This window comes from Anas platyrhynchos, chromosome 4 (assembly GCF_047663525.1).
Source record: "Anas platyrhynchos isolate ZD024472 breed Pekin duck chromosome 4, IASCAAS_PekinDuck_T2T, whole genome shotgun sequence".
Lineage (NCBI taxonomy): Eukaryota > Metazoa > Chordata > Aves > Anseriformes > Anatidae > Anas > Anas platyrhynchos.
This window is the reverse complement of record NC_092590.1, coordinates 30,203,833-30,231,778: the sequence shown is the minus strand read 5'-3', so window position 1 is coordinate 30,231,778 and position 27,946 is coordinate 30,203,833. Positions and strand designations below refer to the sequence as shown.

The window sequence follows — 27,946 nt, the reverse complement described above, 5'->3', positions numbered from 1 at the left end:
TAAACATAACAGGATCAAATAACTAATAAACACTTCTAGAGCCCAAATAAAAAAATATATATTTTTTAATTAATACTACCACTTGAATGGCTACTCCTTCCAAATCTACTTATGTTGAACAGAACAACATAATAATTTTTTAACTAGAAATAGCTAATTTCTGTACAGGCCCAGAACACTGACTACCATAAACTGTTCTTTTACCACTACAGAAGTAAATTCATATTCCACTCCTAACATCCAGAACCCTACAGACAGTGATTCTCATGCAATCTGTCTTCTTCATTGCCTTCTAAGTGTAAGTTTCACTCCAGCTGCCTGTGTTCCCAGCTCTTTCCTCCCTCACATGGATCACTCACAGTGTCTGCTTGAAAATGAATACAGGAAAGAAGGAAGAAAAGTCTATTTGTAAGAATCACATTAATATTTGAAAGGAGTTCCATTTTCTCTATTATTATCATCATATATGCCTCCTCTGTCAATTCTGTGAATTCTAGTGCCAACAGGCAGCTGAAAACTTTTGTTCCTTTAAGTACTTAAAAAGTTTGTCTGCATACTTAAAAACTATATATTCAACTCTTCTGGTAGGCTTATTGGTAGAAAATATTGAGCTAATAATCAGTTTCAGAAGAACATGCCTTTTTTATTCCTGAATAGTAAATAAAGATAACTAAAGAAACATCACTTCTACAAAGTGACTGATGTGACCCGAGTTTAAGTAATGTGCAGCTTTAAATTTTAAATTCTTACTTTTTTATGTACCTGTTCATTTTCTTTAAAAAACATATCCATTCATCTTGTTTTTTAAATAAAGATTCATTCCTCCTAGTAAACTAATCTGTTATTTAATGGAAGGCATTCTCATATTCATATATGAATGCTAAAATAATTTCAAGATGATGCTACATTTTCAGGAAAAGCATTTGCAACCTTCTGGAACACACATTACTTCCCAGCAGTGACATAGCATAAATCCTAAGGCAATGCAATTCCAGAAGATGCAATTCCAATGCAACTCAAAAAATAAAAAACAACAAACTATTATATATTTATATATCATAAATTATTGATAATATGATAATATTTGATCAAATGATCTGATCAATTTTTTAAAAGTTGAGAACATGGAAACAAGCTGAAGATCTCCTTAGCTTCTGAACTTTTGGAAAAATAAATTTTATTCAGGAGAACAGTGCCACTTTAAACATTAGTAAGACAGAACATTTTGCAGTTTTTGTCTACTGAGATTACATTCTCAACATCAAAGGGAGTGAAAGCTGACTAATGCTAGATATACCGAAAAGAAATCCAGACAACTGCTACAGAGGCCATTTTACAGCTATAGATTTTATAAAGGTTCTTAATGATACTTCAGCAATTACACTTTATTTAAAATGGAAGCAGAAACAAAGTACTGAAAGTTATAGTTAATGCTCTATTAAGAATAAAGGTACTGGTAAACTAGACCATTTTTAAAGCCAATAGTAAAACAAAAGAAAACAGATATGAACTCGTGTGTGTTAAATCTAAATGGATTACTCAGCTTGTCAAGTGTTGCCATACAGGTATGCCACCTGCACTTCATTTGACTTCTAGGTGATTGATTTCAGCAAGATACCATACCAAAGTCCCACTAACTAGTCCTGCACAATCTGTTCAAATCTGAGGACAAGTGACACTCTCTAAAAATCCAGGATATACGATTTTTGGATTTTATGGATTTTTTTTTTTTTAAATACATTTTCCTCCAAAGACTTTAACACCACTTTGCAGCTCTAATGTATTCTTGGTTTTATTATAGGTCAAATAAAGTGATTTTTTTCCTTCTCCCAGAAAGTTTTTGTTGTTGTTGTTCCAAGATAACTTCTTTGGATTTTGTTCACTCAATATTGTTATCTTAAGGCAGATGTTTCAGAATCTTTGTCCTCTTCTATATGACAACTCAGAATACACAATACAACTGCAAGAGCCAGCTTTACATTTAAATAGTGACAAACAGAGGTAAAATTTGTACAATTTCTTCCACATAATTTAAGATTCCTTTTTTTTTCAGCAGTTTATGTACATTTAACACGAACTATATATTCAAAATCAGTAACTATATTAGAAGAATATATTCCTATCAATCTTCACCAATTTTTATAGAATTGATATTAAAACAGTTTCAATTTTTTTTCTCATATACAACAAAGATTAGTAGATTGAAAAGCTCTCCACTAGCTTTAAAATAGTTACAAATATTGATGTGCTTTTATCATATATTACATCTTAAAAAACTAATCGCATTGCTAACTTAAACTTTAAAATAAGATTTCATAACCAGAGCAGGTAATATTTGAAACTGCCAACTGACAGCAGAAAGTTCTCAGATCTGCTTTATTTTCAAGTCTCAGACTAAGGAAAAATCTATAAGCTTTTTAATTAAAAAGACCATAGTAAAATTCAGATTTTTAGAAAGATAAGGCAGAATACTAAGTGTCGAGTGCTATACATTATTCTGATAGGGTAGCTGGTAAATAAAAAGGTAAACACAGAACAGAGGTAAACTCCTAAGGAAAGAATATTTAGCCTTCTCTGAGAATTTCTATTTCATCTCTTAGACAAGTGTATTTGCCATTCCTGGTTTTATAACATCAGCCCTATCAGTTTAAAACAGTCCTATTTCATTAAATCCAGATTCATTTGCAACACAGGATGAAGTCAAATGCATTCTGATATGGCTCAGGACACTTGTCACTGAAGATATATAAAGCAGTACAACTCCCTAGAAAAGCAAACTGACGTTTTTCAGCCTGAAGTGAACCTAGTGCAGGAAAATACATAATAAGCAAGGTGTTTTGTTGTTGTTGCTGGTGTTTGATTTTTATTTTAAAAAGAGCAAATACAGTTCAGGAATAGCATCATTATGTGTCAGATTGGTTAGCCATACTTTCCTACACTGTTGTTATTGATGTCTCATAGCAAGGAATATGTAACTATAACAAGATCACCTTGTGTTCTTTTGTTTAACATTGATAATCTTGGTATCCTCACTGGTTGTCAGGAATGTATAATGTACATTCTAATATTGTCTCAGTCCTCTGATGTCTCTTCCCACACACAAATAAATTGCAAGGCTGCTGGAAGGGAACATGAACATACACTTTCCATTTACAAAGAACTTATATGAGCCTGTCTTCACAACACCACATAATTCAGCAATTAATTTATTATTCCACTTGTTTGCAAATTGTATACTTAAAAAAAAAAAAAAAAAAAAAAAAAAAGCCTATACAGCCTTTGCAAGAGCTGACATACAATAGCTACAAAACAAAGGACACTTTTTCCCACCTTCAGATTCATAAAAATATCGGTAAATGCAATTCTTGTAAACAAGATTTAATAAACAACTTTTTTTGTTTGTTTAATTTGATTACTTCTAGACTGCTAGAGGAATTGCAATTATCTTTCTTCACTTTTTATCCTGTCTGTTTTAAGGAAGATTAAAAACAACAATGGAGGCTTATGGACTTATCGTCATTTCTGATAAACTTATGTATATGCTATTTTCACAACATTGTTGTGAAAAGAATTTCAACAGTAACAAAACCATAAGAAACAGCACCACGCTCAGGGGCAAAAACCCATCTCTTAGAATGAGAAATGCTACAGTTAATTATATATACAAATAAATCATAACAATGCATTATCATTAAGAGCTTGTTGACCACAATCAAGAAGTTCCACTGACTCTTTTCCTCTACTGCAGACTTCGCAATCATGAATTTGTTGTAAACTTCAGAGTACACTTGGACACTTTTCAAACATATTTGGACTTGAGAGATCACCACCAATAATGTAAGCCGTCAGTAAATGGCTGAATATAATACATTATCAGTACACCTGGTGATATGGAATTAGGCCCACAAATATTTTTTTATGATTTTGATTTTCATTTTACAGGGTTCTTTCACCAAACAAACAAACAAAAAAAAAACACAATAATTCTGGTTACAGAAATTACTTTTTAAGTAGTTTCTAATTACAAGGCTTTTCAGAAGGGCTAGGCAATAATTTGCAGTTGTGTTCAGTTCTATTAAAAATTTTAAATTTTAATTTTAAAACCAACCCTATAGGTTTTAGCACAACTTACATATTAAACATTTCTTCTAAATTTGCTTTTATCAAGATGTGCTGTCCATATGGTATTTGAACTACATGCACATATATCTGTCTGAAAGAAAACCTGAAGTGAATACATTCTGAATTGGCAGCTGGAAAAACAATCATATAGTAATACTTATTTCAGAATTCATGATTAATTCATGTATTAATTCATGTACAGGTCACATCATGTGTAAAAACTAGTTGATAAAACTGGCAACATGCCTTGTTCAAAGCAAGTACAGAAAAAACAGTATGACAGTATTTACAGAAGATTACTTTCATGTCTGACTAAACTGATACCCTTTCTACTGTCATCACCTGTTTTATAACAAGGAAAGTTTTTGCATAACACATTAGGCAACTTGCATACTGCAAAGCTGGAAGAAGGTACCCTTAGACCATCCAATCTGGATTCCTCTGCTAAATCTTAATGCTACTTTGGCAAGCCTGTTGAAAAGTTTGCCTCCAAATAAATTTTCAAACGGTAAGTGCAAAGATTGATTCCTTTTTTCCACATCAAACAAATATGCATGATGTTCCCTGCTGGCTTTCATGATAAGGTACATTTTCTGACCTTTGGCTATTCTTGTAGCTTGTTTCTGAATCCCTTCCAGTTCCCAATATTTTTCCTGAATTGCAGGCATTCAAATGGCACAGTATTGTGGTAGTAGTTCCACTAGAACAACTAGAGATAGTACAACTGCTCTACACTTCATTCAGATCAGTGCATTCTCCCACTAACTAGCAATCTTTAAATTTAGAGACAACTCAAGACTGACAGTAGTATATGTAATACCAGTCCTATGATTCTACATTCTTCACTGGGGGGAAGGGGGAGGGTGAAGGGGAAGGATTAGGAGGATAACAGCTTTAACAACTTTCTTTCAAGTGGGAACTCTAAAACACCCAGGTACTGCATCACTACAACATGCCGATATTAGTGTAATAACTCTGAACTTTTTACTTTGAAATTTTTACCAGTACTCATAAATTCCTAATTTGTTCAAATTACATAGCTGGCATTAGCATTTCAGATCCAAATGTCATACTACAGGCCTATTTAAATAGTTTTTCAGCACTTTCAAATGTGGTGGTTTGTTACAGCATGCTTCTTTCTTATCTTTACAATTTGATACATACACAACATTTATATTAATGTGCACTGAGATATACACACATGGACACAAATACATTCAAAACCTGCCCAAGTTCTGTGGCCTTGATTCATTAGTTCCCAGCTTGTGACAATTTCTGAGATTAATAGCAGAACACTATCTCTATTAGTCGTACAAGTCACTGATTTATGGTGAGCCAAGTAGAAGTTGGCTATTTTCCATCACATCCCATCTTTAACTGACAAAATCATGAGACTAAAGGGAAAACTAACACTGAACGGCTGATACCAATGGATGCTGTTTGTGCTTTCCCTTTCTATTCTGCTGCCCGAAACCACCACAAAAAATCCTTAGTTGCCTTTTTCCCCCCATGAAGAGACAATCAAACATGTATTTTAATAACTGTTTGACTGGCAAACTGATTCACTGCACTTCTTATCTTTGGATGTTTTCCTGCATTGACATATTTTGACATGCCTTGATTGTTCTTGACTATATCAGCTTTAGTTTTAGCACTTCAACTGAAAAAGTGTACTGCACAAAAATAACTTGTGGAAGTATCCTGAAGTCAGCATGTTCTATTTGAGTCTCTTAGCCCTGAATTTAAAACAAATATATACTGCATTCACTACAGTTGCTGTTTGTGTATCTTTCCCCCTTGTTAATTCATACTGATGACATTTACACAGTTGTCATGTCTTTTCTCACACCAACTGAGACACAGTCTCAGATAATCCATTTTTAGAGAGTAGAATTTACCTGAAATATTTTTCTGGAAACATCAGTGGAAACTTTTTTTTTTTTTTTCTGGAATATGGCAGTGTATTTCATGCTCAGTAGCTTATTTTCTTATGATGCGTATGTAACAGAAGTATTTTGAGCCAATTCCAGAATGCAAGGAGAGGCTTTAGGATCTCTGTCTTTCTCTAGATTATATTTAGCAATTCCCAACTCCTTGTGACACCTTTGAAGAGTAAAAAGCCACTTTTCCAAATAATACATTCAAAATATTCATGTTCAGGGATCTGAGTACCCCTTAATTGCCTGAGTGGATCAGGGTTCCTTTAGAGTCTCTTTACGACACAAACCCTTGCAGCCATTCATTTTAATGAACATTCCTTGCTCTGTAACACAGCTTTAAAGTGAGCCTTACACTTTTTTATTTTTATACCCACTTTGGTTTTCTTTCTCTGGTGCTTAACTCCATTCATCATTGTGTTCCTCTGCCTGGCTGATGTTGCTCCCACCACCTGACAGTTCAACTTGTTACATCTGCCAGTTTTAGTTAATTGTTCTCCCCACCTCCAGAAATATCACACCTGTTTCACTTCAACAATAATAATAATTTGTGTTTTTGTTTTTTTTTTCTTACATTAATATACTATATTACACATACCGTGTAAAATAATTGTACCTACCCTGGACACTTGTTTTAATTAAACACCTTTGAACAGTACTCAACTCTCTTACTAGTCTAAATCAGGAGTACTTCTGCTGAACAAGAAAACTATGTAATAAACAGAACCAAGCCTCTCTATATACTATGTACTGCCTGGTGCTGAGGAGCAATAAGGCTTGAAATGAGCCAGCTGTCTCAGTAATTCCAGTGCTCGCATTACTTGTCCTTTATTCTACTGCCAAAATGCATCATCTTCCTCTAATCATTTCAAAAGCATCAAAACATTGTGCCTGTAGTTATAGATTCTAAGACAGCACACAGACAGAAAACTAACTTATGTGTTGGTCATCAGGACTACACATAATCTCTGTATGGAATTTAAATAAAAAATGAAATAGTATCACCTTGAACTGGTTTTGCTAGTGTGATTACATTAACTCACTTTTTGCAAAATGATGTTTTCAGACGATGCTGTTAATACAGTATTAGAAGATCCCTTGCAAGCTGCAAACAAAAACTGTTTTACAGCTCATAAATTTTTATGAGTATAATCTATGTCTGCATATCAGTGCTTTATGAAACTAAACTTCTATTTTCTGGCACTGGTTAACAGCTATGGCATTTCTATGACAAAGAGAATTCCCTTAGATGATCTAGCTAACTGTCAGCTTGCTACAGTGCAATATTCCAAGTACTCTCTAGATAGATGGGAGAGTCACATATCAGTCACATATGTGTACCTCTTTTCTCACACCCCTGGTGGGAGAGAGAGAGAAGGAGGAAGGGAAGGGAAGGAGAGGGAAGGGAGAGAGAAAAAAATTCTTTCATCTTGGAATTATCTTTATGTTAATATGGTATTTTGGGGATTCATGAATAGTTTGTAATAACATCAAAAAAATCAGAAGATAAAGATGGCCCAGAGGCCTGCTCAGAACAAGTATACAGTAACAAGTAAGATGACAGCACAGCAAAATTTATGGTCAAACTCAAACAGAGAGAATCATCTGATGGGTTCTAAGTTACCCTAATGATGTTCTAAAAAAATAAAATAATGAAATAAAATGAAACAAAATGAAACAAAATGAAATAAAAATACCTCTAAGAATATTTTCTGGCCTATTACTGAAGACAGGCTAGATTTCTTGTAGGTCAGGAGTGCTTCTCCCCAGATGTCAGATACACTAATTCATCTCTGAGTTGACTACACAGTGAAATTCATGCATATGCATGGCAAGCCCAAAGCACCAAAGAGCACCATCTCTATCATACATTCACTGTGCAACTTGTCTGTGGTCATCCATAATGCCAAATATGTAGAAATTTCCTGAGCAAGTACTAAAATTGTCTTGACAAAATCTATGAGCACAAAAAGTCAACTTAGATATGTGTAAAATCTAATTCAACAAAGCATTGTGCCAGCTAAACATACAAAAATAAATAAAAGAGATGGTAATGCATAGACTCCATTTTGACTCATTGAGTCAATTTTTGACACATTGCTTGCAATTCCCCTTTTCTTTAAAATATAATCCTTATATGAAGTTTGAAAGAGTTCCAATAGCTGGTTTTACTTACTAGCATGGTATTGTCATAGATACCCTTTCTATCTCTGGGTATCTACCTGAGTTTAGTATACAGCTGTGTTGAGGGGAAGAAAAAAAAAAGTTTAAAACAAAACCCTATTATTTTCATGGGCTTCTATAAATGAAGCTCTTTTTAAAATAAAATATTATTAATGCTGTTGCTTGAAGCAAGAAAATCAAAGACCTTAGAAGTGTTTTCTTGTCTGCTAACTCGCACATAGATTTTAAAGATGAAATTTAATACAAAAAAAAAAATAGAGCGATCCATAATGAAATTTCTGTGCCAGGATATGAAAGAGAAACTAATAAGATTGCCAAAATAAGTTTTTACAAACTACTGGAATTTTATCTCACATTATTTAATCTAACATAAAAGAAGTTCTCTTACATATGTTGACACTGTATTTCCTATTATATCTTTTTAAAAAATCTTTATTATACAAAGTAAGTTGGTAGCCAATTCTTCTATTGTTGAGAAAGTTAAGGTTCCTATTTTTCTTGATTTTTTTTTCATTAGTGTGTAAACACATTCTCAGTCTACCTTCTTTCTTCCCTTTTCCTTCCCTAAAATTTTAACGTTGCTTCAAAAAAATGGTATCTACAGGATAATACATAATCTACCTATTCTCCATTCAAGCTTGCATAAAGCATTTCCAACCAGGTCTTACTTCAGGTTTGTAAGTGTGACTGCATGAACATTAATCCATGCTGAAAGTGGAAACAAAGTACTGTGAAAGGGCAAAGTAATACATAAAAATGAAGCAGTTATTTTCCAAGAGATGAGAATATTAAGGAAAACTACAAGGAAAATGTCAAGGGATCAAACCCTAAAGAAACAAAAACACGATCTCAAAGATGAAATAGCAATAATAAATATTTATATTACAATAACAGGAAGAGAATTGTACTCTAGACATAAGGATTTTGTTTAAACTTTGACTTTAGTTCAATACTTCATTCTGCATCATGCAGAATTTGAAAAATTGCCCTAAATATTTTAAAAATCATTTCAAGGTCTTCAGAAAAACTGCAGAATAAGGTACCTTAGGCCTCAACTATTTCTCTATTTTGTTGCTTCTATAGGGACTCCCTCTCCATGCAACTGGGGTCCTTGCTGGTGCCCCAACTAGGCGACTCTGGTATTATGCTTGCCAAAACACAACATGTATCCTAAGTTAGCTGCCTAATTTCATCTTCAAAGACATGACTGTAGAAAATAACAAATTCACCACTCCCAGCCTCAGAGCTGAATGCATTTGCAAATACTGTGTTTTAAAAATAAGACAATAAATCCAGATTTTAAGTATGAAAACTGCAATGTAGCAAGACTGAGAAAGAGGCCATGGTTAAATGAGAAAGTAAACCAGTGATCTACTGAGAGATGACAGAAGTGGAGAGTGCAATGGGACACAGAAAGCATTTCATAATTTGCTTAGGAAAACAACTGTTGAGTAAAAACACACAAAAAAAATCACATGATTTTCTGCTTTGAAAACTCTTGAGATCATACAGTGGTACTTTTTCCTTCTCTATTTCAATTTCTTTTTATTGCTGCTTTTATTGCTTCGAGTATATATAAATAACTGTACCTTTTGGTATCTGAGTAGCTTTGGAAAAAAAATATATTGCGGTATCTAATTGGACTACTGTCAAGTGCAGTCTGCTGATCAAATGTAGCACCTCTTTTCAGACAGCAGCCTTACAAAACAACAACAAAAAAGTGACCATAAGAAACAGGAAAATCCTACACTTCTTTATTGCCAAGAAGAGGTTGCTGCATGTCAGAAAAATGAGTCGTTGCATCTGTATGCTAGCTTAAAGGCCTGTGCCAGCTATCTACACTAATATCTAAACATTTCTTTTAACCTCAGTGCTGACCAAGAAATCTGCAGGAGTAACATCATGTCAGAATTAAATAGGTCCCTGAAATTTGTTTTGAATCTACCACCTCATGCATTTCTCCTGGTTCTTTCATTATGAGAGGGTAAATGAAAGCAACTGAGCAATAATTCCAGAAATAAAATCCTATCAGTCGTTCTCATTAATTTACCTTTTTTCTTAGTGCCCATTTTTCAGCGCCTTTTCATCTAGAAGCCTCTCTAGCTCTTTGACCATATTTTTAACAGCTTTGCCTGTTTCTGCTATGTGCATCAAGGTGGCCAGAGATAACCAGGACTTAACACAAACAAATTGTGAGACTGCAATCAGAAAACGATTTTGTAACAGATGATTCTCTTCACCGTTCTTAACATTTTGTTTGCTTTTATAACTACTGCATCTACATACCTTTTCCCTGAGTTAGTCATAATGACATTTTGGGCTTGGTTCTCAGTAGAATATAGAGACACTAGTCACTGTTAACTTGCATTACCTCATTTTACAATTTGAAGATAGGAGAGGTGAACTAGGGAGCATGAAAGATGCACTGCAGCATAGTTTAAGAACCTCTAGCATTTGTACTTTGAAGGAAATGGTTATATGGTATCGGCATACTTCTAGAATATGAATGGGAAGTCAGTTTTCAGGAGATGCCTCTAATGTGTCGTGGTAAATGGAGTCAAGTCCAGTTGGAGGCCAGTCACTAGTGGCGTCCCCCAGGGCTCGGTGCTGGGGCCGATCCTCTTTAACATCTTCATCAATGATCTGGACGAGGGCATTGAGTGCACCCTCAGTAAGTTTGCAGATGACACCAAGTTAGGTGCGTGTGTCGATCTGCTCGAGGGTAGGAAGGCTCTGCAGGAGGATCTGGATAGGCTGCACCGATGGGCTGAGGTCAACTGCATGAGGTTCAACAAGGCCAAGTGCCGGGTCCTGCACCTGGGACGCAAGAACCCCAAGCAGAGCTACAGGCTGGGAGATGAGTGGTTGAAGAGCTGCCAGGCAGAGAAGGACCTGGGAGTGATGGTGGACAGTCGGCTGAATATGAGCCAGCAGTGTGCTCAGGTGGCCAAGAAGGCCAACGGCATCCTGGCTTGTATCAGAAACAGCGTGACCAGCAGGGCTAGGGAGGTGATCGTCCCCCTGTACTCGGCTCTGGTGAGGCCGCACCTCGAGTACTGTGTTCAGTTTTGGGCCCCTCGCTACAAGAAGGACATCGAGGTGCTTGAGCGGGTCCAAAGAAGGGCGACGAAGCTGGTGAAGGGCCTGGAGAACAAGTCCTACGAGGAGCGGCTGAAGGAGCTGGGCTTGTTCAGCCTGGAGAAGAGGAGGCTCAGGGGAGACCTTATTGCTCTCTACAGATACATTAAAGGAGGCTGTAGAGAGGTGGGGGTTGGCCTGTTCTCCCACGTGCCTGGTGACAGGACGAGGGGGAATGGGCTAAAGTTGTGCCAGGGGAGTTTTAGGTTAGATGTTAGGAAGAGCTTCTTTACTGAAAGGGTTGTGAGGCATTGGAACAGGCTGCCCAGGGAGGTGGTGGAATCACCATCCCTGGAAGTCTTCAAAAGACGTTTAGACGTAGAGCTTAGGGATATGGTTTAGTGGGGACTGTTAGTGTTAGGTTAGAGGTTGGACTCGATGATCTTGAGGTCTCTTCCAACCTAGAAATTCTGTGATTCTGTGATTCTGTGTGAGATAGGCTCAAGTCATCTCACAAGTGCTGATACTGGCAAAAGTTGTAAGAACAAATAAGGAGGACAGAAAGTCCCTATGTCCTATTTTGTAGCTCAGAAGTTTATAATCACCATGACCAAGAGATTGTGATCTAGACCATCTTGCTTGTACATTCATAACTTTTATAGACTCCAATAGCATGCCCAAAAGATTAAAAATCAATTGTTCATATCCTCAGGTTATCTATTTCCTGTAGTGGTATGCTTATTGCTCTACTCTGCAGCTTAATTAACTCTTGTCTAAGATCAGCTTTCATCTTATTTGCTTCGTCTTTGCATCAACAAGTTTTGGCTTAGAGGGGAAACAGTGTTTGGGGTTTACCTGTCCTTGGATGTTCAAACATATCACTGAAGGCCTGTCTTTGAAAGTTTTCCTCAGAGGAACTAAACCAGAGAACACTGGGGTCTTGGCTACCATGACTGCTGGCTTCCCCAAATAGAACTTATTTCCCCTCATCCAGAAACTTTGTCTAGACAGAATTTGAGCATTATTCTGAGGTTCCTGGACATAGATTCTATGGTGCACGCACTGTGGAGATGGTCTGCACATGTGCAATAAACCCAAAGCTTCAATGAAATAACCACACAGATGAATTACACATGTAACCACACCATCTCAATTATGAGAGTAGATCCCAAAGACTAAGGAAGCTTTAGATCAAGTCTTAAATTTAGTGTGACTGTAAGAATTTATTATTACTACTAGTATACACTTTGCATAACAGTACTTGTATGTATAAGGATAAATACATAAAAGTTCCTATTTGTATGGGTTAAACCTCAAAATGACAAATATTTTTTAGGCAATAAGGATCTGATATAGTATGCATAGTAGCCAGTAGAAGGAAACTTACATCTCAGTTTAATGCTACTCTTTTCTACTAGGAGATTACAACATATTATAAAGAGAACATACTTTTGAAAATTTGGACACATTAAATGGTTCTTGATGCTTGTTTTAAATGAAAGAGAAATACAAAAACTGACCATGCAAAACACAGCCAAATATTTAGCAACTCCTGACATATCTTTATTATCACGAAGCACACTGAATTATTTGGTTTCCAAAAGCAGTAGTATGCTTTAATGTAAAGCATCCATGCATGCACATACTCCATGCTACGATGACAAACATTTCCAGCTGAAATGTATTTTTTGCCATTGGAAACCTTGAAGGTATTGTTTCTCACAAATGAAAATTAGTGGAATGATTCTGTTCTCTGAACAGTTTTCCCTACTCAATTTCAAAGACCAGTTTGAACACCACTGGTATATAAGCCATACAACAGATATATTCTGAGCTTCTAAATACATGTCGTGAAGCAAGACCTTCACATGAAATGAAATGCACTAGTATTGATGTAAGCTGGTAATAAGAGAACCTAATTATAATCAGAGCTAAATACACATGAAGATTTTTAAACTTATAAAAGAAACCCTCACAAAAAATCATCCGGGAGTTTTATTCTTTCCCATTACAGCTGGGTATTTCAGTAACACTGAAGCACAGAAAAACAAACAAAAAACCAAAAATCTCAAATTAGGTACTAACTGATTATAAAATATTAGTATCAGACATTTTACAATTGATTACTACAGAACACTGAAAATTGATAGTGACAACTACTTTATAAAGCACTACAAAAACACAAAAACAGTGCAAGCTTTCTTTTAGGTAGGTAATTGTAAGAAGGGATACTGAACAGTTACTGAATTCATTTTGCATGCATTTTCTGATAAAGGAGCATTCCATTACTTTTATTACTTTGTAATATTTCAGATGTTGACATAAAAGTCCACAGTGAATCTTACTGCTATGGACTACAATTACAACTTGATAGCTAAGGACAGAAAAATCATCTATAAGCACCATCTTCAACAACCCTCCTAATTTTGTCAAAAGGCAATCTTTTTAAGTATCGGATTTGCAGGAATATTGTGAAGGAAAAGGCCAAAGAAAAATAAAATAAATGCTCATAAACCATTTCTCATTAATGGGACACCACATTGTTTCAGTCACAAGTTGTACACTCTAACAGCAATGCTTTTCTAGATCAGACTTCACATTCATAATTTCTTCCTATGCCCTACTTTTTGAAGAAAAACTTACTGCCATTTAGGAGGTGGTACAGCTGAGTGTGCCTTCAATGACTAGCAAGATGGAAAAAAATACAGAAAGCTAGAGCCCGTTTTCTTGCCTATATACATATATATCCTAACTGATAATCTCATTGCAGAAGTGGAAAGTAGGACATTCCGGATCACTGAAAAACTCATGCTGACTGATTATCCAGTTCATCCTCTTGCCCCCACAGGCCGCTGAGAATCTGAACAAGATTAAGGGAGCAGGTACAACACGTGTAGGCTTAGGACTTACTAAATTAACTGAAGTCCATCTGCATCATTCTAGAGGTTGACTCCATATTTACATTAAAAAAGACGTATCACTGATTTTGAATGGGAAAAAATGTTCTGAGATATGTTCTACTAATAAATTAAAAAGTTCTGTTTAGGCTTCCTTTATTTCAAGTTTGTTTTGATCTCCTACAAAACATATATTATGTACCAAGAAAAAAATGAAAAAAAATCTTTCAGACTTTTATAGACAGTTTTATTCTGTTTTGTTTTTCCTTAAGCACAGCAAATTTCAAGCCTAGAAGTTTTGCTTCACAAAATTTAAATACTTTACAGGTATCTAAAAACCTTAATAAGCGATAATGCTAATATGGCAAATGTTGGTACTGCAGCATACATTCTTGCCATCTGCATCCATATCTTCCATTCACATTACCAGAAGCTACTTATAAACTGAGAAAGAATACAATTAGAGGATACTGTTTTCCTCTAGCTGTGTATCCATAACTTCCACCAAAATTTATGGAAGAAACACATTAAAACCAAGGAAAGAGATGTCCCTCACAACGCATGTAAAACATGATGCATAGTGTTTTTCCTTCCCAGTGTAATGAAGCAGCTAGCAACAAAGAAGCTTCACTTTTCCTTTAATGTATTAAATTGTGGAGCATATGAAAATCTCAGAAACATTCATATTTTCACCTCGTTTTTTAAGCGCATGAAAGTCCAAATTATTTTCTCAACAAGTTCAATTAGGCTATGACTAAGCAATTTCCTTTTTTAGTACCTTGTAGAGTGTAAGTGGGATCACAATGGCATAGCTGTACAATAATTGGACTAATCAAAGGTATATAATGTTAGCATTGTGAATGAAGTAGTGTTGCTCATTAACCTATTACAAAAGAATTACTGTAAATTCAGCCTACGTGCAGCATCACTTCCTGTGCAAACAAACACAGATAATGCAACAAGCTTGAAACACTGCCAAGCTGGCAGACTGGCAGCACAAATTATGCAAAGAAACAGAAAACCTTCAGTAGATTCAATAGAGCTTGGAGCATAAGAATGATTAAGTGTTTCTGTATACAACTACAAATCACAGTAATGAATCAGACCAAGATTTCCATTAAGAGACTTAACTGCACCAGCTGGCCTTTTTCAGCAGCGTTATAATGTAAAATGATGACATCCTAAAAAGCGTTTGCAACTTTCACACAATGTGCCCAAAGCAAATCCTTTGTTTTACTTCAGTTCTTATGGGAGATCTTTTTTGTAATCATCATAAAAATATGCTGCAGCACCTAAAGATACAGAAAGCCACAAAGCTGTACTGTTCCTTATTCTCTGTGTTTTTTTTGTTTGTTTTGTTGTTTTTTTTCTTTCTTTCCCCTATTTAAAAGACAGTAAGACTGTTCCAGGTTGTAATTTAAAAATCAAAACAAAGCAAAAAGAAACAAAGAAAAAAACACCAGAGTTTCTTCCCCACCAGTTCTAAGACTCTTTCAAAACTGTTCGGTTCACTTCAGGCAACTACAGACTTGCAATTTCAGCTTTTTCATTTTTTTATTTTTAAATCAGAAACTTAATAGGCCTAAACTCAAACCCCCCAATTTTTAATTTTATATATTAATGGGAAGAGTAAGGTGCTAACAAACAAATCAGTACATATGAATGAAATAGGAAAAATATTACTTCTTCAGAGAAAAGTCTGAAAGTCTCTAACAAACATTCTCTTCATCACTCAATGCATATATGGTTCCACAAGGGGCACAGAGAAAGCCTCCAGCGAGAGTATTTACTGAAAAAGTACTATTGTCACTATACACTGCTCAAACACAGTAGATTTTATTTAAATCATGGTGTACTAATCTACAAGACCTCCTAGTATTTTCAGAAGATTGATTCTCATCTAACAAACTGAACCTTTAAACAATTCTTAAACTTTTTTTTTTTTTTTTTTTTTTTTTTTTTTTTTTTGCAAACGGAACAATGCCATTCTGGGTATTGCAACTACCTCTCAAGCCTAAATGGCATTTTCAGCTTTTTGTACTTTTTCACTTACCATATAATAAGACATATGGGAAACATTTGTGAGCAACCTCAAAATATAAATTTTATTTCTAACCAAGAAGATTATTCCTGAGAATAAGACCTAGATCCTTTGAGATCCTAGAGCCTAAGTATTTTTGAGAATGACCTAAAAAGATCTAGATATTACTGTGGATTAACTCCGATTTTCAAAAGTGATAAAAGCCTCAGTGAAAGTTAATAACATGTTCCTACCCTGAAAATCTTTCACTCATTAATTGTTATCTCCATATCTGTAAAAAAAAAAAAAAAAAAAAAAAAAAAAAGTCATAGTAAAACATCTGAAATCCCGAAGTCTGATGTTCTGGAAATCAGAACATACACAATACATATGATATGAACAGAAAAACAGAAGCAGATATGTGGGTACAGATATATTTCTATTTACATGTGCATGTATGTGTGTGTGCATAACATATGCATATGCATGCCTCTATGCGTGTGCATTCTTCTTACCGAATAGGCATCTCTCATATTTGGAATTACTCACTTTTTATGCCTGGGGACACAATCACCTCAGCCACGCAGTAGCACAGCATGGAATCAGAAGAGGTTCTGCTTTCATTTTCGCAGTAGAATCAGTGTTACAGTTCTGTAACATTTGAAATTTACTCTGGGCTTCTGTCACATCATCCATCACAGGGAAAGGTTAACCAATCTCATGCTTCAGGGCCCAACACTCATCGCTTCAAAGCTGAGACAGAACATTTTCTTCATGTTACAACACTAAGGTGAACACAGCTAGGGAAGATGAACTTCATATAAAGAAGCATTTAGATCAAATTTTCATCTTCCCCATTTCCCATATTCTTCTAAAATACTGTAAGAGGGCAGGAATCCAAGGCAAGATAATGGACTAGATGACCAATGCTTTGAACCAAATCAGAACTTGGAAAAGTCATTTAACTCAAAAGCCTAAAGGAAGTTGTAATAAGATTAAGTGTTGGCACAAAAACTATGAGACTACGCAACTAGCTTGCCTTAGTAAATTAGATTAAGTGCTAAAACATTTTTTATTTTTACCATTATTAGCATCTGTGTTATAATAAAGTGATGTTCTTTCATGTTTTGGTAGTAAAGTCATGTGGTAACTTAAAGACTACACCAACAGGCAGGAATATCAGAAACTTCTGCTAATCACTGAATGCAGGTCCTACTCCACACAAACCTGGGGGCTAGGGAGTAATTATTCCTAAAACTAACTTCACTCTTTAGAACAAAGTAACAAGTAACAAGAGGTAGCATTTTACCCAAATGGCACTCATCACCCTCTCCTTAATTTTTAAAATAATGTTTTGTATCACTGGGCCCTCTATACTGCTCATTACCTACCAAGCGCCACATTTTATAGAGGTTCAGTCCACACACTTCTCTGAAACATGCCTTGTAAAGCTCTATTTAAAGAAGAACAGTTATAGTTTTTTGGTTTAACTTAACTTTAACTGAATGCTTGCTTTTTATGACTCTCTGTCTATGACTAGTAAATTGTCAGGACTCTTGACTGCAAACTGACTAAGCTTCAAGAACAACTTGGATCAAATGCAAAATTTCCATTTTGGTACTTTGCAGGTAGGACAGAGGTCACTTTGGGAAGAAAATATTGCATAGAAAACCTACTAAAACAGCTGTGTACTGTGGTTGTCCATTCAACCTTTAGGAAGATCCTTAAGTTTTATATTCAATAGCCATCTATTCTTCTCTTATAAGCTAATACATAATTCTTATCCCTTTACACACTCTTCAAGGTTTCCATTTCTTGTCAATTTTGTTCCAAAGATCCAAAAAGCTGCACACCTCTATGGCAGGACAATCCTAGTCATCTTATACACATCTTCCCTAAGTTATTAAAATGATGTTTGCATAGGCTGCTATCACAAAGAAAGAAAAAGAAAAAAAGAAAAAAAAAAAAAGCATATAAAAACAAGATAAAGAAGGAACTGTAAATGAGTGCAATGCATAATATGCAAAGAGAAAGGAAATAAATAAAAAAAACGTGCTACTCAAGGAATGAGCCAAGTATTTCCATAGAGATTCCCTATACATAAAGATGTTTAAAAAAAGTACTGGAACTGGAATACCTGAATTGTGTTACAGTTGTTTCCTGCTCTTGAAATTAAGAAGTGTTTGGTAAGAAATTGAATAGAAAGAGAAAATGTACACAAGTAATAACTGTGGGTCTTTCTGCATTTTAGTTCCATCTTAACAAGTCATGGATGTAACATGGCAGAGAATTGCAATTTATCCTATTGCGTGGAACTGTCATGCTGATCTGCATTTTACAAACAAATCCATAAAAAGTACTGAAGCACTGCAGAACCTTCATAATTGAGGGTGGAAGGGAATGCATAATGTATGGTTGGGAATTCACAAAACAAAGATCTACATTTCCCTAGCAAAATGGGACATTCATTTAATGCACTGATAAATTTAATGCATCCAAGCATTGATGAAGTTAAATTCAGTCAAATTTATGCAGCATATTTCTTTAACTTACAGAGGAAGAGAAAGAGATTCTGTTTGATCAGATTCTACTAGGATCAATCAGTGCAAGAATAGTCAATAGGTTAGGTATAACACATCAAGACACTGGTATTTACTAGGAAAATACTTTTGGTTGAAAACTGTCTTTCAATTTTCTCTATTTCCAGAGCTATACACAAAATGTATTTCTAAATGTTATTGAACAAGTCATCATTTCACCAGTTTCTTCTAGCAAACAGTCAATTCTTGGAATGGACTGTGTAATGACTCATTCTCAACTGAATTAACCTCTCTTGGAAATTGTCTCCTGCAGCTGATTTAAGATAAAAGCAAGAAGGAACATCTGAAGCAAATAGATATTTTTTTCATGTATAAGCATTAGATGTAAATATTTTTGTTTTCATAAATATGCAGTACCAAAAAAAGAATTTCAGTGAAAGAAATTTAGTTGAATACAAGCTAAAACCACAGGCACTATCCCATATATATTGTTATATTTAAATTTGCTGCTGAGAGGCAACTGTCCCATTTTTCACATTTTCTAGAGTCCTGCTTTTTACCTGTAGCTAACTTGCTTGCTTAGAACTTCACCAAGACACTTCATAGTTTAACACAATGGCCTGTGATTCACGGGATATTATTCTTAAGAGAAATGATGTCCTGTCATATTTCAATTGTCCATTTAAAATCTATTTAACAGACTATTGACCAGGATCTGCAAAGTTACAATAGTTTGCTGCTAGACTAACTCTTCCACTTTCCCAAGCCCAGTTAGCTATCAGCTTTTCATGGTCTTAATGAGTTCCTAAGTGTTGCAGTATCACTTTCTTTGTTCAAATGAGCAACCACACGTACACGAAGATTTAAGGGTTTACCTTTACTACTCACTGCTCTGAGTATATAGAGAGCACATACTCCATTGTAGGTATTCAATAATATCCATTACCATCTACTGCCCTCTATTTTCACTCACGCCTTTTTATTTCCTGTCCAACTCTTGTCTGGTTTAATATTAAGGTAACTTGTTTCCCCTTCCCCAAGATCACAAGGCTGAACTCATTGTTCCCAGCTGTTCTCAGTATAGCAGAATCAAATAATTATCTCTCTTGAAAGGGAAGCAATTGAAAGCTAAAACAAGCAGGCAAATTTCTATTACTATGATGAATAACCCACTTGTAACCATAACATTCACACCACTGTATTCACCATATTGGTAATATTGCATTCTGATATTCTATAAGCTGTGTTTGTAACTGAATGAAGTATGCTCCAAAGCATTTCATTATTGCATGTACAGAGACTTTATAGATTCTTTCCCCATAAAGCCAACCATTTAAACAATAAAGATAAATGTGAAAGCATAAAGGGATGGTAAAGGCATCATTTAGGCAAAGAAGAAAAGTTAACATCAATCTCCAGCATTTCAAAGAATCAATGAAAAATTCTATTTCACATCAGACTTGATTTGCTTCTTACACTTTCTAACACAGGCAGCTACTCTTTTCCCACAGCAATCCACATAGAAGCATTTAGATGAATAATATTAATATGTATCCTGCGTGTTTTCCCCTTTAAACACTTTTTTTTTCTCCACAGGACACAGCTAAGAACACAACACATCCAGAGCACAGCTTCCAACGAAGTAATGTCCAGCAGATATGCAAATGCAATTACCTGCTGCCAACAAACACTTGGCATCTATAATCATGCCTCAATGATTTCTAAAGCTGTGATACTGCAAACTACACTCACAACCAATGACATATAACACTTATTTTGACCTTTTTGTCAAATACTGTTCAGTGTTTACAATACAGGTAGATCTTGCATCAGGATTATGTGGCTTTGTAGAAGCTCGCTAGAAGAGGACTTGCCATCTTAGCAGAAAAGGAAACAAGCCCTGTGTGTAACACCTCAGGACTGAGGGGAAACATTATCTCTGCTGCCATAGAAATTGAAGAAATAGCAAACCATAGGCTTGCCTGACCCCCACACCATGAAAAGAACAGTGAGATAGAGTGGCTGGTTTTGAAACCCTGCAAAGGCAAGCATACTGCAGCAAACATCATCTCCCACTCATGTAAGTTAAGGAAAGTGATTCTGCAGGGCCATACTGAAGCTTTCTGTCACACGTTCAAATGCATAATCAAGAGAGGGAGAATGCCTGTAGAAAAACATTGCAGTGAGCTGCAAAGTCAGAACTGCAATTTGAGAACTAGCAAATATTGAGAAGACTAATCATTTCCAGTTTGTGTATTAAGGTTTCACTATTTTTAATATTTTCCATTCAAATATTTTCCTTTCTGCTAAGTTTGCAAGTAAAATTGCTTCTTTTGTCAGCCTTACTAAAAATAACATATTTTACATCTTGATTTGTTGTTAAGAATGATTAAAGCTCAATTACAAAAAAAATAAAACATGAAATTGTAATTCTTGCAATTGATTTGTGACATTTCATTAAAACAATCATGAAATATTTAAGAACTTACTTTAAGTAATCTCCCCCGTTTGAATAAAATATAAATGAAGATTATATAAAGCAATTACGAGCAATTTTTAAAGTAAAATATAGGCATTTGATTTTAAAATAGTTCCCCCTCTGCATATTATCATGAAACTACGTGTGTGATTAAATACTCTTAACAACAAGAAAGTATACGTATCTATTCTACTAACAGAATCAGAAAACAAGGAATCTAAATGCACCCTTTATATATATATATATATAAAAAAAAAAAAAAAAAAAAAAAAAAAGTAAGCCTTACCTAAGTGCATAAGCTTCTCAGTATTTTTATGTCTGCCTCTTTCCTTAAGAGATACTGTAGCAACAAAAGCACTGTTACTAGGTCACACCAGGTGATGTTCAACAGTTCCTGCCTTTATCAGGAACCAGCCTTTAAGCATCCCAAACAGACATCATTTCAACCCAAAACTGCTCAGGCAGTTTAAACTGTTTAAAGAAGGTCATGGCAGAAGTTGAATATTCTGATATACTGGAAGGAAAAATGTCTCACCTTAGACATCTTCAAGTAAACAGACTTTTCTTTATTAAAAATACTCTTTAGAAATTATTTTGTAAATGTTGTGACTATTCTATTTAATACAGCAAATCTAATAAAGTGTTGAACTACAGCTAGAGAAATACTCTTTGACAAACTTTGAAACTGAAGCAAAGCAGCACGATGCAGAATGCCATGATAACCTCCTGAGCTCACGAAAACTGATGACCTCAAAAGGGATTTTCTGAATGGTTGCAGTTTTCTGCATCAACACCTCTTCAGTTAGTGACAACAGCTATCTATTCACAGAAAAATAACTTACCGCTACCTAAAAAAGAGAGGGGAGCAGTAAGTTTCTACATGTTCTGACCTGTCTTGATGGGGTGGGGGAAGAGGTATTCTGAAAGATAACTTGGAAGTTCCATTGAGATCTATAGAAAAACACTCACTGTCATCCCCAAATTCTACAAGCATTTCCAAGCTTTAGTGCCAAATTTAGCACACCGACTGATGCGCACTTCCAATGTCCAGAACTACTAACATTAACTGTACAAACTGTTTCAAGAAAAGTTACTTCCTGAGCAACCAGCAAGAGGTCTTCTCATTCTCTTCCTCACACAGCTTCAGGTCTCCACAGCTCTCCAAAACATGCTTCCTAGAACTGCAGTGCAACTTACAGATCAAAGCTAATCACCAGCAGACACCAGTTTCTCAAGCTGCCACTTACATGCACTGACATCTTTCCTCTTCCTCCCATCACACTGCAGTACAAGCATACCTGAATCATGCAACAGAGCACAGTCTAATACCAACTGAAATACTTCTGAAACCACAGGCTGAGTCAGTACTAAGTATCGTCACGTTAATTAAACCAGTTGGACCATGCCACATCATATCGCTAACACCCTTCCAAATGGCTGGGATATCTACTACTCACCACATGCTTCACTGCAATACTCTCAGCAAGCTATACATGGCTACAATCACTTGGAAATTGTGCTGTAGAGACTTAAAAAAACAACCAAACAAAAAAAAAATGGGACAACACAGTCAGATAAATGTATTCAATAGTAGAATATCCAAGCATAAGCATATTTACTGCAAGTCATTTTTTTTAATAAAACAACAACAAAAATTATTAAAGTGAAATTGCTATTTGATACAATTATCAACCTCCCCTGATTATCAACCTCTCTGCCTATGATATTACCTTAAAGAGTGACAAAATTATTTTACAGAAATTTCTGAACGAAGAAATACTGCTGCTTCGAAACAGTGCTTTTAATAATGGAAAATTTAACTTTTAACTAAGTCAGAGAGTTTCAACTCAATGACTCTTCAGAATAATCTATTCAGTTATATCAGTGTATCTCAGGTTTCTATCCCAGAGGTAGCCCAAAGGTGCTCATCAACCTTTCACTTGTCTTGGAGGTATGCAGTCTCCTCTTCCCTGACTTTCTCTTGAGCATAACCTTTGCCACTTCATCAGTTCACGTGTTTAAAACTAATTTTCCAGTGTAGGTTTCTTGAGAATAATTTCAGGAACATCTACATGTCAAATATGACCAAATGGAAAACTATTGGCATAGTGCCTATAAGGAGTTCTCAGTAATCCATTAAAAAAGTCTCAACTATTTTCCAGGAGACACCCCCCAATTGCTTAGAAAAATAATTAAATCAGATATTATTTAAATTATCGGATCTTTGAAGAACACCACATGCACACATACAGAGGAAGTGAAGTGGTGAAAGAAAATTATTGGGATGAAATTTTGTGAAGATTTAATCCCATTATATCATATACACACAGTGGATATATTAGAAATGGACAAAGGTAGGTAATACAACCTGGTAGCTGATAATTTAACAATCCTTTGGGAAATTAAAAAAAAAAAACAAACACAGGTGGCTATGTTGACAATCAATATGCAAATTGTAGGTATTAGTTAAGGGATAAAACAAAAGTTAAGGACAAACAAGTTAACAGAGGAAAAAAGACTAGTAGACAACACTGCTTGCGAATACGCTACTCATATTCTTGTGCCACCACATTACAAAAAAAGTCAAAGACTGCATTAGAAAGAAGGCACAAAGCAATTGATTTCTCCTTGAGGCTAATACCCTGGGAGAACAGGGATATCTACATTTGGAAATCCTTGGCCTGGTTTGCCTACTTGATAAGTAGGCAGAGAATTGCTTAACCTAGCTTACAAAACTAGACTTGCAGTGCTTATTACAAGGGTTAATCATCAAGTTGTCATTTCAAAGTTTTCCATTATGAGATTGTGCTATATTCAGAGAGGCTTTGCCCCGTAAAATATTACCTTTCAAAAAGAGTGCCAGGGACTGTGGGAGGAATAATACAGGTATGAAGGCAGATGTCAATACATTTATTAATTCAACCACTATATGCAGTTTCATCTAGACTAAAAAGTTTTCAGTCTTTACCTGCTGCACGTATACTTAAAGTGGAGGTGTCATTTTTTCCACTGTTTTCAATGATGTGTCTAATATCTCCTCAGAAATTTTGAACATTTGTATTGTCTTTTCACAGTCTACACTGACATATTCCCAGCAGTTCACATGCAGCTGAAATTAGACTACCTGGCTTTGTCTGATAATAATTGTTTCAACTTATTATACATAATACCTTATCAAACCAAAATGACTAGCTCTACCCTGAGATTTGATAGACACAGCATAACTCTACAAATAAGTTTTTGTTAATTATCTGCAGCTACAGATCTAGGATAATTTAAACTTTTAATTTCACTATGTACTATCTTGCTCATTTGAAAAAGACAGGTGTATTTAAACATAACTAGCCACAAGGAAGAACATTCCTTATATCGTTCACAATGCAGTACTGGCTCTCTAAAAAGTTCAAAATTATCTTTTTACATTACACAAGAAAGACGCTGTTTTCCTTAGCTCTTTTCAGCTCCTACTGAGCAAGAAACTATCAAATATTTAGTTCAATCATAATACTGAAGTTTAGTGATACTGAGGCTCTATCCTTTCTACTGTGCTCTGTTTCCCAAAATGAGGCATGAAAAAATGTACAATTTGAAGTCAAAAATGCAACTTGACTTTACCCCCTGAGCAAACAATAATCTCATGATTCAACTAAGGGTAGCCTTCAGGCCTCCTACCTATGCATTATCTGCCCCAGATAAAACCAGAGGAGTGCAAAAAATTTGCCACACTGAGACTTACATAAATAGAGGATCTGGAACTGTTCTTTCCCTTCACCACCACCACCACCTCCATGTCCACCCACCCTCCACCAAAAAAAAAAAAAAAAAAAAGGTAAGAAAATGGTAAGAATGAAAATCTGCATTCTGATTCTGCAGAACTATCATATGTTCCTTATATTTAGTAAGTCCAATGCAAAACAAGAAGGCATAGAAGAAAAAAAGGCACACTATATAAAAGTTTAACAGTTTTGAATTCTCTAGCCTCATATAAGAAGTGAAAAAGTCAAAGCAATGCATAGCAGCAGGACATTACCACAATCACAATATTTATTTGGTACTGCACAGTATTTCCTTAAGTACAGTTGCATCAGCAGTTTGTGATATTTACATATGTACGCCCTCTAGCTTACCAGCCTATTAAAAAAAATCAAATATTAAACAATCTAATCAAATTATGCATACATAATTACTTATAAAAAACCACTGCTTATATGTTGTTAAATAACTAAACTAATTATAGTATACTTATGGTTTACAATCGGTCATGAACACTGTTAAAAATGTCTATAGGATTAACTTTTAAAAGTATTTACCTGTGTGTAAGCCTTCGGTGACTAATGCAAACAGCAGTTTGTTGATCCTGCGCAACACAGACCTTATGGCGACTACATTTCATCTTTAAACATGGATCTTTAGCCGGATCTAAAGCTAAAAATAATTTTAGAAAATTGTTAACAATTATCTAGAAGCATGCAATTAAAAAAAGAAATACAGCACACACAAAACCCACCAAGTACATGGAGGAGGGCTGGCCTGATGTTTGTACAGGATGCCAAAAGGAAAGGCTCTGATCTTCATCAGGATAAAATGCAGCATATTCAATAATGCAAAATGAAACTGTACAAAATTCCTTAACAAGGAAAACAGATCTTCAGGAATCATGCATATTCCTGTATGCTCTCATACAATACCACTGCTACTTATTTATAAAAATACTACGTATCCTACGAAACTCTCTCCTTATTAGGGTTTGTAACAAAGCTAAAGGCTGGTGGTTTTCACCGTAGTTAAAAACACTCTTGATATTAAAATTTGCTGAAGACTTTTAGGAATCCTGCACATCCGTTTTGTCATTCAAAGCACTAATTTCTAAATGAAAATGCTTTGAATTGGATTCTGTTGCCTTCAGTTCTCCATTTCAGTGGCATCACTTCTAAACAGAATTAGGTTTGTAGTTGTTATAGTTCTAAAGCTGTAACACATCTGAAATGACAATAAAACAATATGACAAAAGGACAGGCAAATGGCATTTATCAGCAGTTTGGAACATTTGTTCATTCAGATGTTGGCTGCCACATCTCCCACATACAAAATCTTTGTAAAAGCTGTAAACCAGAATGGTAGTTAAAAAAAACGTATTTCTTAATCCTTTTCACGTCATTTCTACCATGAAGTAACATGTACAAAGCAACATTGTATAGTAATAATTCAGTGAGACACAAATAGTAATATGCAGGTCCATTGCAAATTAACACAGAGAAGAGGAAAAGCATCCATTGCCTAAATTTAGTTGCTGTGTAGCTAATAAAATTACTCACCACCATGTTCTTTATAATAATTGCCACTTTCTCACTGTAATCTCCAAATACTGGTATTTCTACCGTAAAAGTAGTTTCTCATTCCTGCTAAGATACAGCTGGGTTTTTCCAACTAAGCATTCTTAATAGGTAAATAATGACAATATCTGAATGTACTCGGAAATTATAACTCAGATGAGATTCAAATAAAAGAAAAAGTATATTAAAATATGCAGATGAGTGATTTGTATGAGTACACCAAGTCATGCTCCTGACACTGATCAACTCAAAGTCTGAATCAGCATTTTCTAACTTCTGGAGAGGTCTTACACTCAATCTAAAAAGCACTGGTAGAAGAAGGGAGGAAAGTTAACCAAGAAGGAGGGAAAAACAAAAGCCTGAAAGCAACAGAGAATGAGACGTGTAATAGGGAAGAAATAGTAAAGCCAAGCCAATAAGAAAATAAAAGTAGAAAGAAAATAAAGATAGGGTAGGAATACAAATATGGCAACAACATCAGAGTTCTCAAGATGTAGCCTTCTGTAAAAATAAATTCTGCCTGCAATATTCTAGCTTTCTTTTTTCTGTTTCTTTTGGAGCTCAGTCTTCTCTAATACACCCTCAGCTTTGAACTACACTTTAAACTACAAATACTAATTTCTGGGTATAAAACTAAAAAAGCCAGACATTCCTTTTCATTACTTCAGATTAAAATTGTGTAGCTTATTTCCTGACTAATCATGTCTACATGACAATACAGTAGATTGTAAAATTTCAGCCAATATTCACTCTCGCCAGAAAAAAACAACTTTTCCCTTCTCTGATCTCCACAGTGTTTTTCAGGTAGATCTAAATATTTCCAAACTATTTTTTTTTTGTTCCTATGGACATTCTTCTCTTACATGGAAGGCCTTCCCCATTTCACCCCACTTTTTTTTTTTTTTTAAATTTGCATTAAACACAAAACCAAAACAAACAAACAAACAAACAAACAAAAAAAACAAACAACAACAACAAAAAAAAAGAAACTATATACCAAACCCTAGCTTAAAGAAAGAGTACTGAAAATCCTAAAGGGCAAATTTCAAAATCAAGTTAAAAAAATCTATAAACAATTAATATTCAGTTATCCTGTGTTCACCTTCACTTAAGCAGATTACTGTTCAGCGTTCAGTTATATTTCAGAAATGCTTTCCCCTTGTTTTTCAGATTTGTTCATAAAATGTGTATTTGCATACATATTTTCTGAAAGGAAGGTTATATTCCTGTGTTCTTTGTGATCAAAAGTAAACTTTTAACCACAACTTCATTTAAACTGCTAAGTGATATTAATATATGGCTGACAAAGCATGCACCCAGAAAACAAGACCAGGCTGATAGTCATAGTTTTAACAT

General features: G+C 35.0%; 1 protein-coding gene across 2 annotated transcripts in view; it reads right to left on the bottom strand.

The window, feature by feature from the left end:
* The window catches only part of SPOCK3 (SPARC (osteonectin), cwcv and kazal like domains proteoglycan 3), a 191,659-nt gene that overhangs the window by 82,211 nt on the left and 81,502 nt on the right, over positions 1 to 27,946 (bottom strand). For both annotated transcript variants that reach the window (XM_072037332.1, XM_038178733.2), the window contains exon 4: positions 25,568 to 25,682. In XM_072037332.1, coding sequence (XP_071893433.1) covers positions 25,568 to 25,682 — 115 coding nt within the window. The remainder of the gene's footprint in view (positions 1 to 25,567; positions 25,683 to 27,946) is intronic.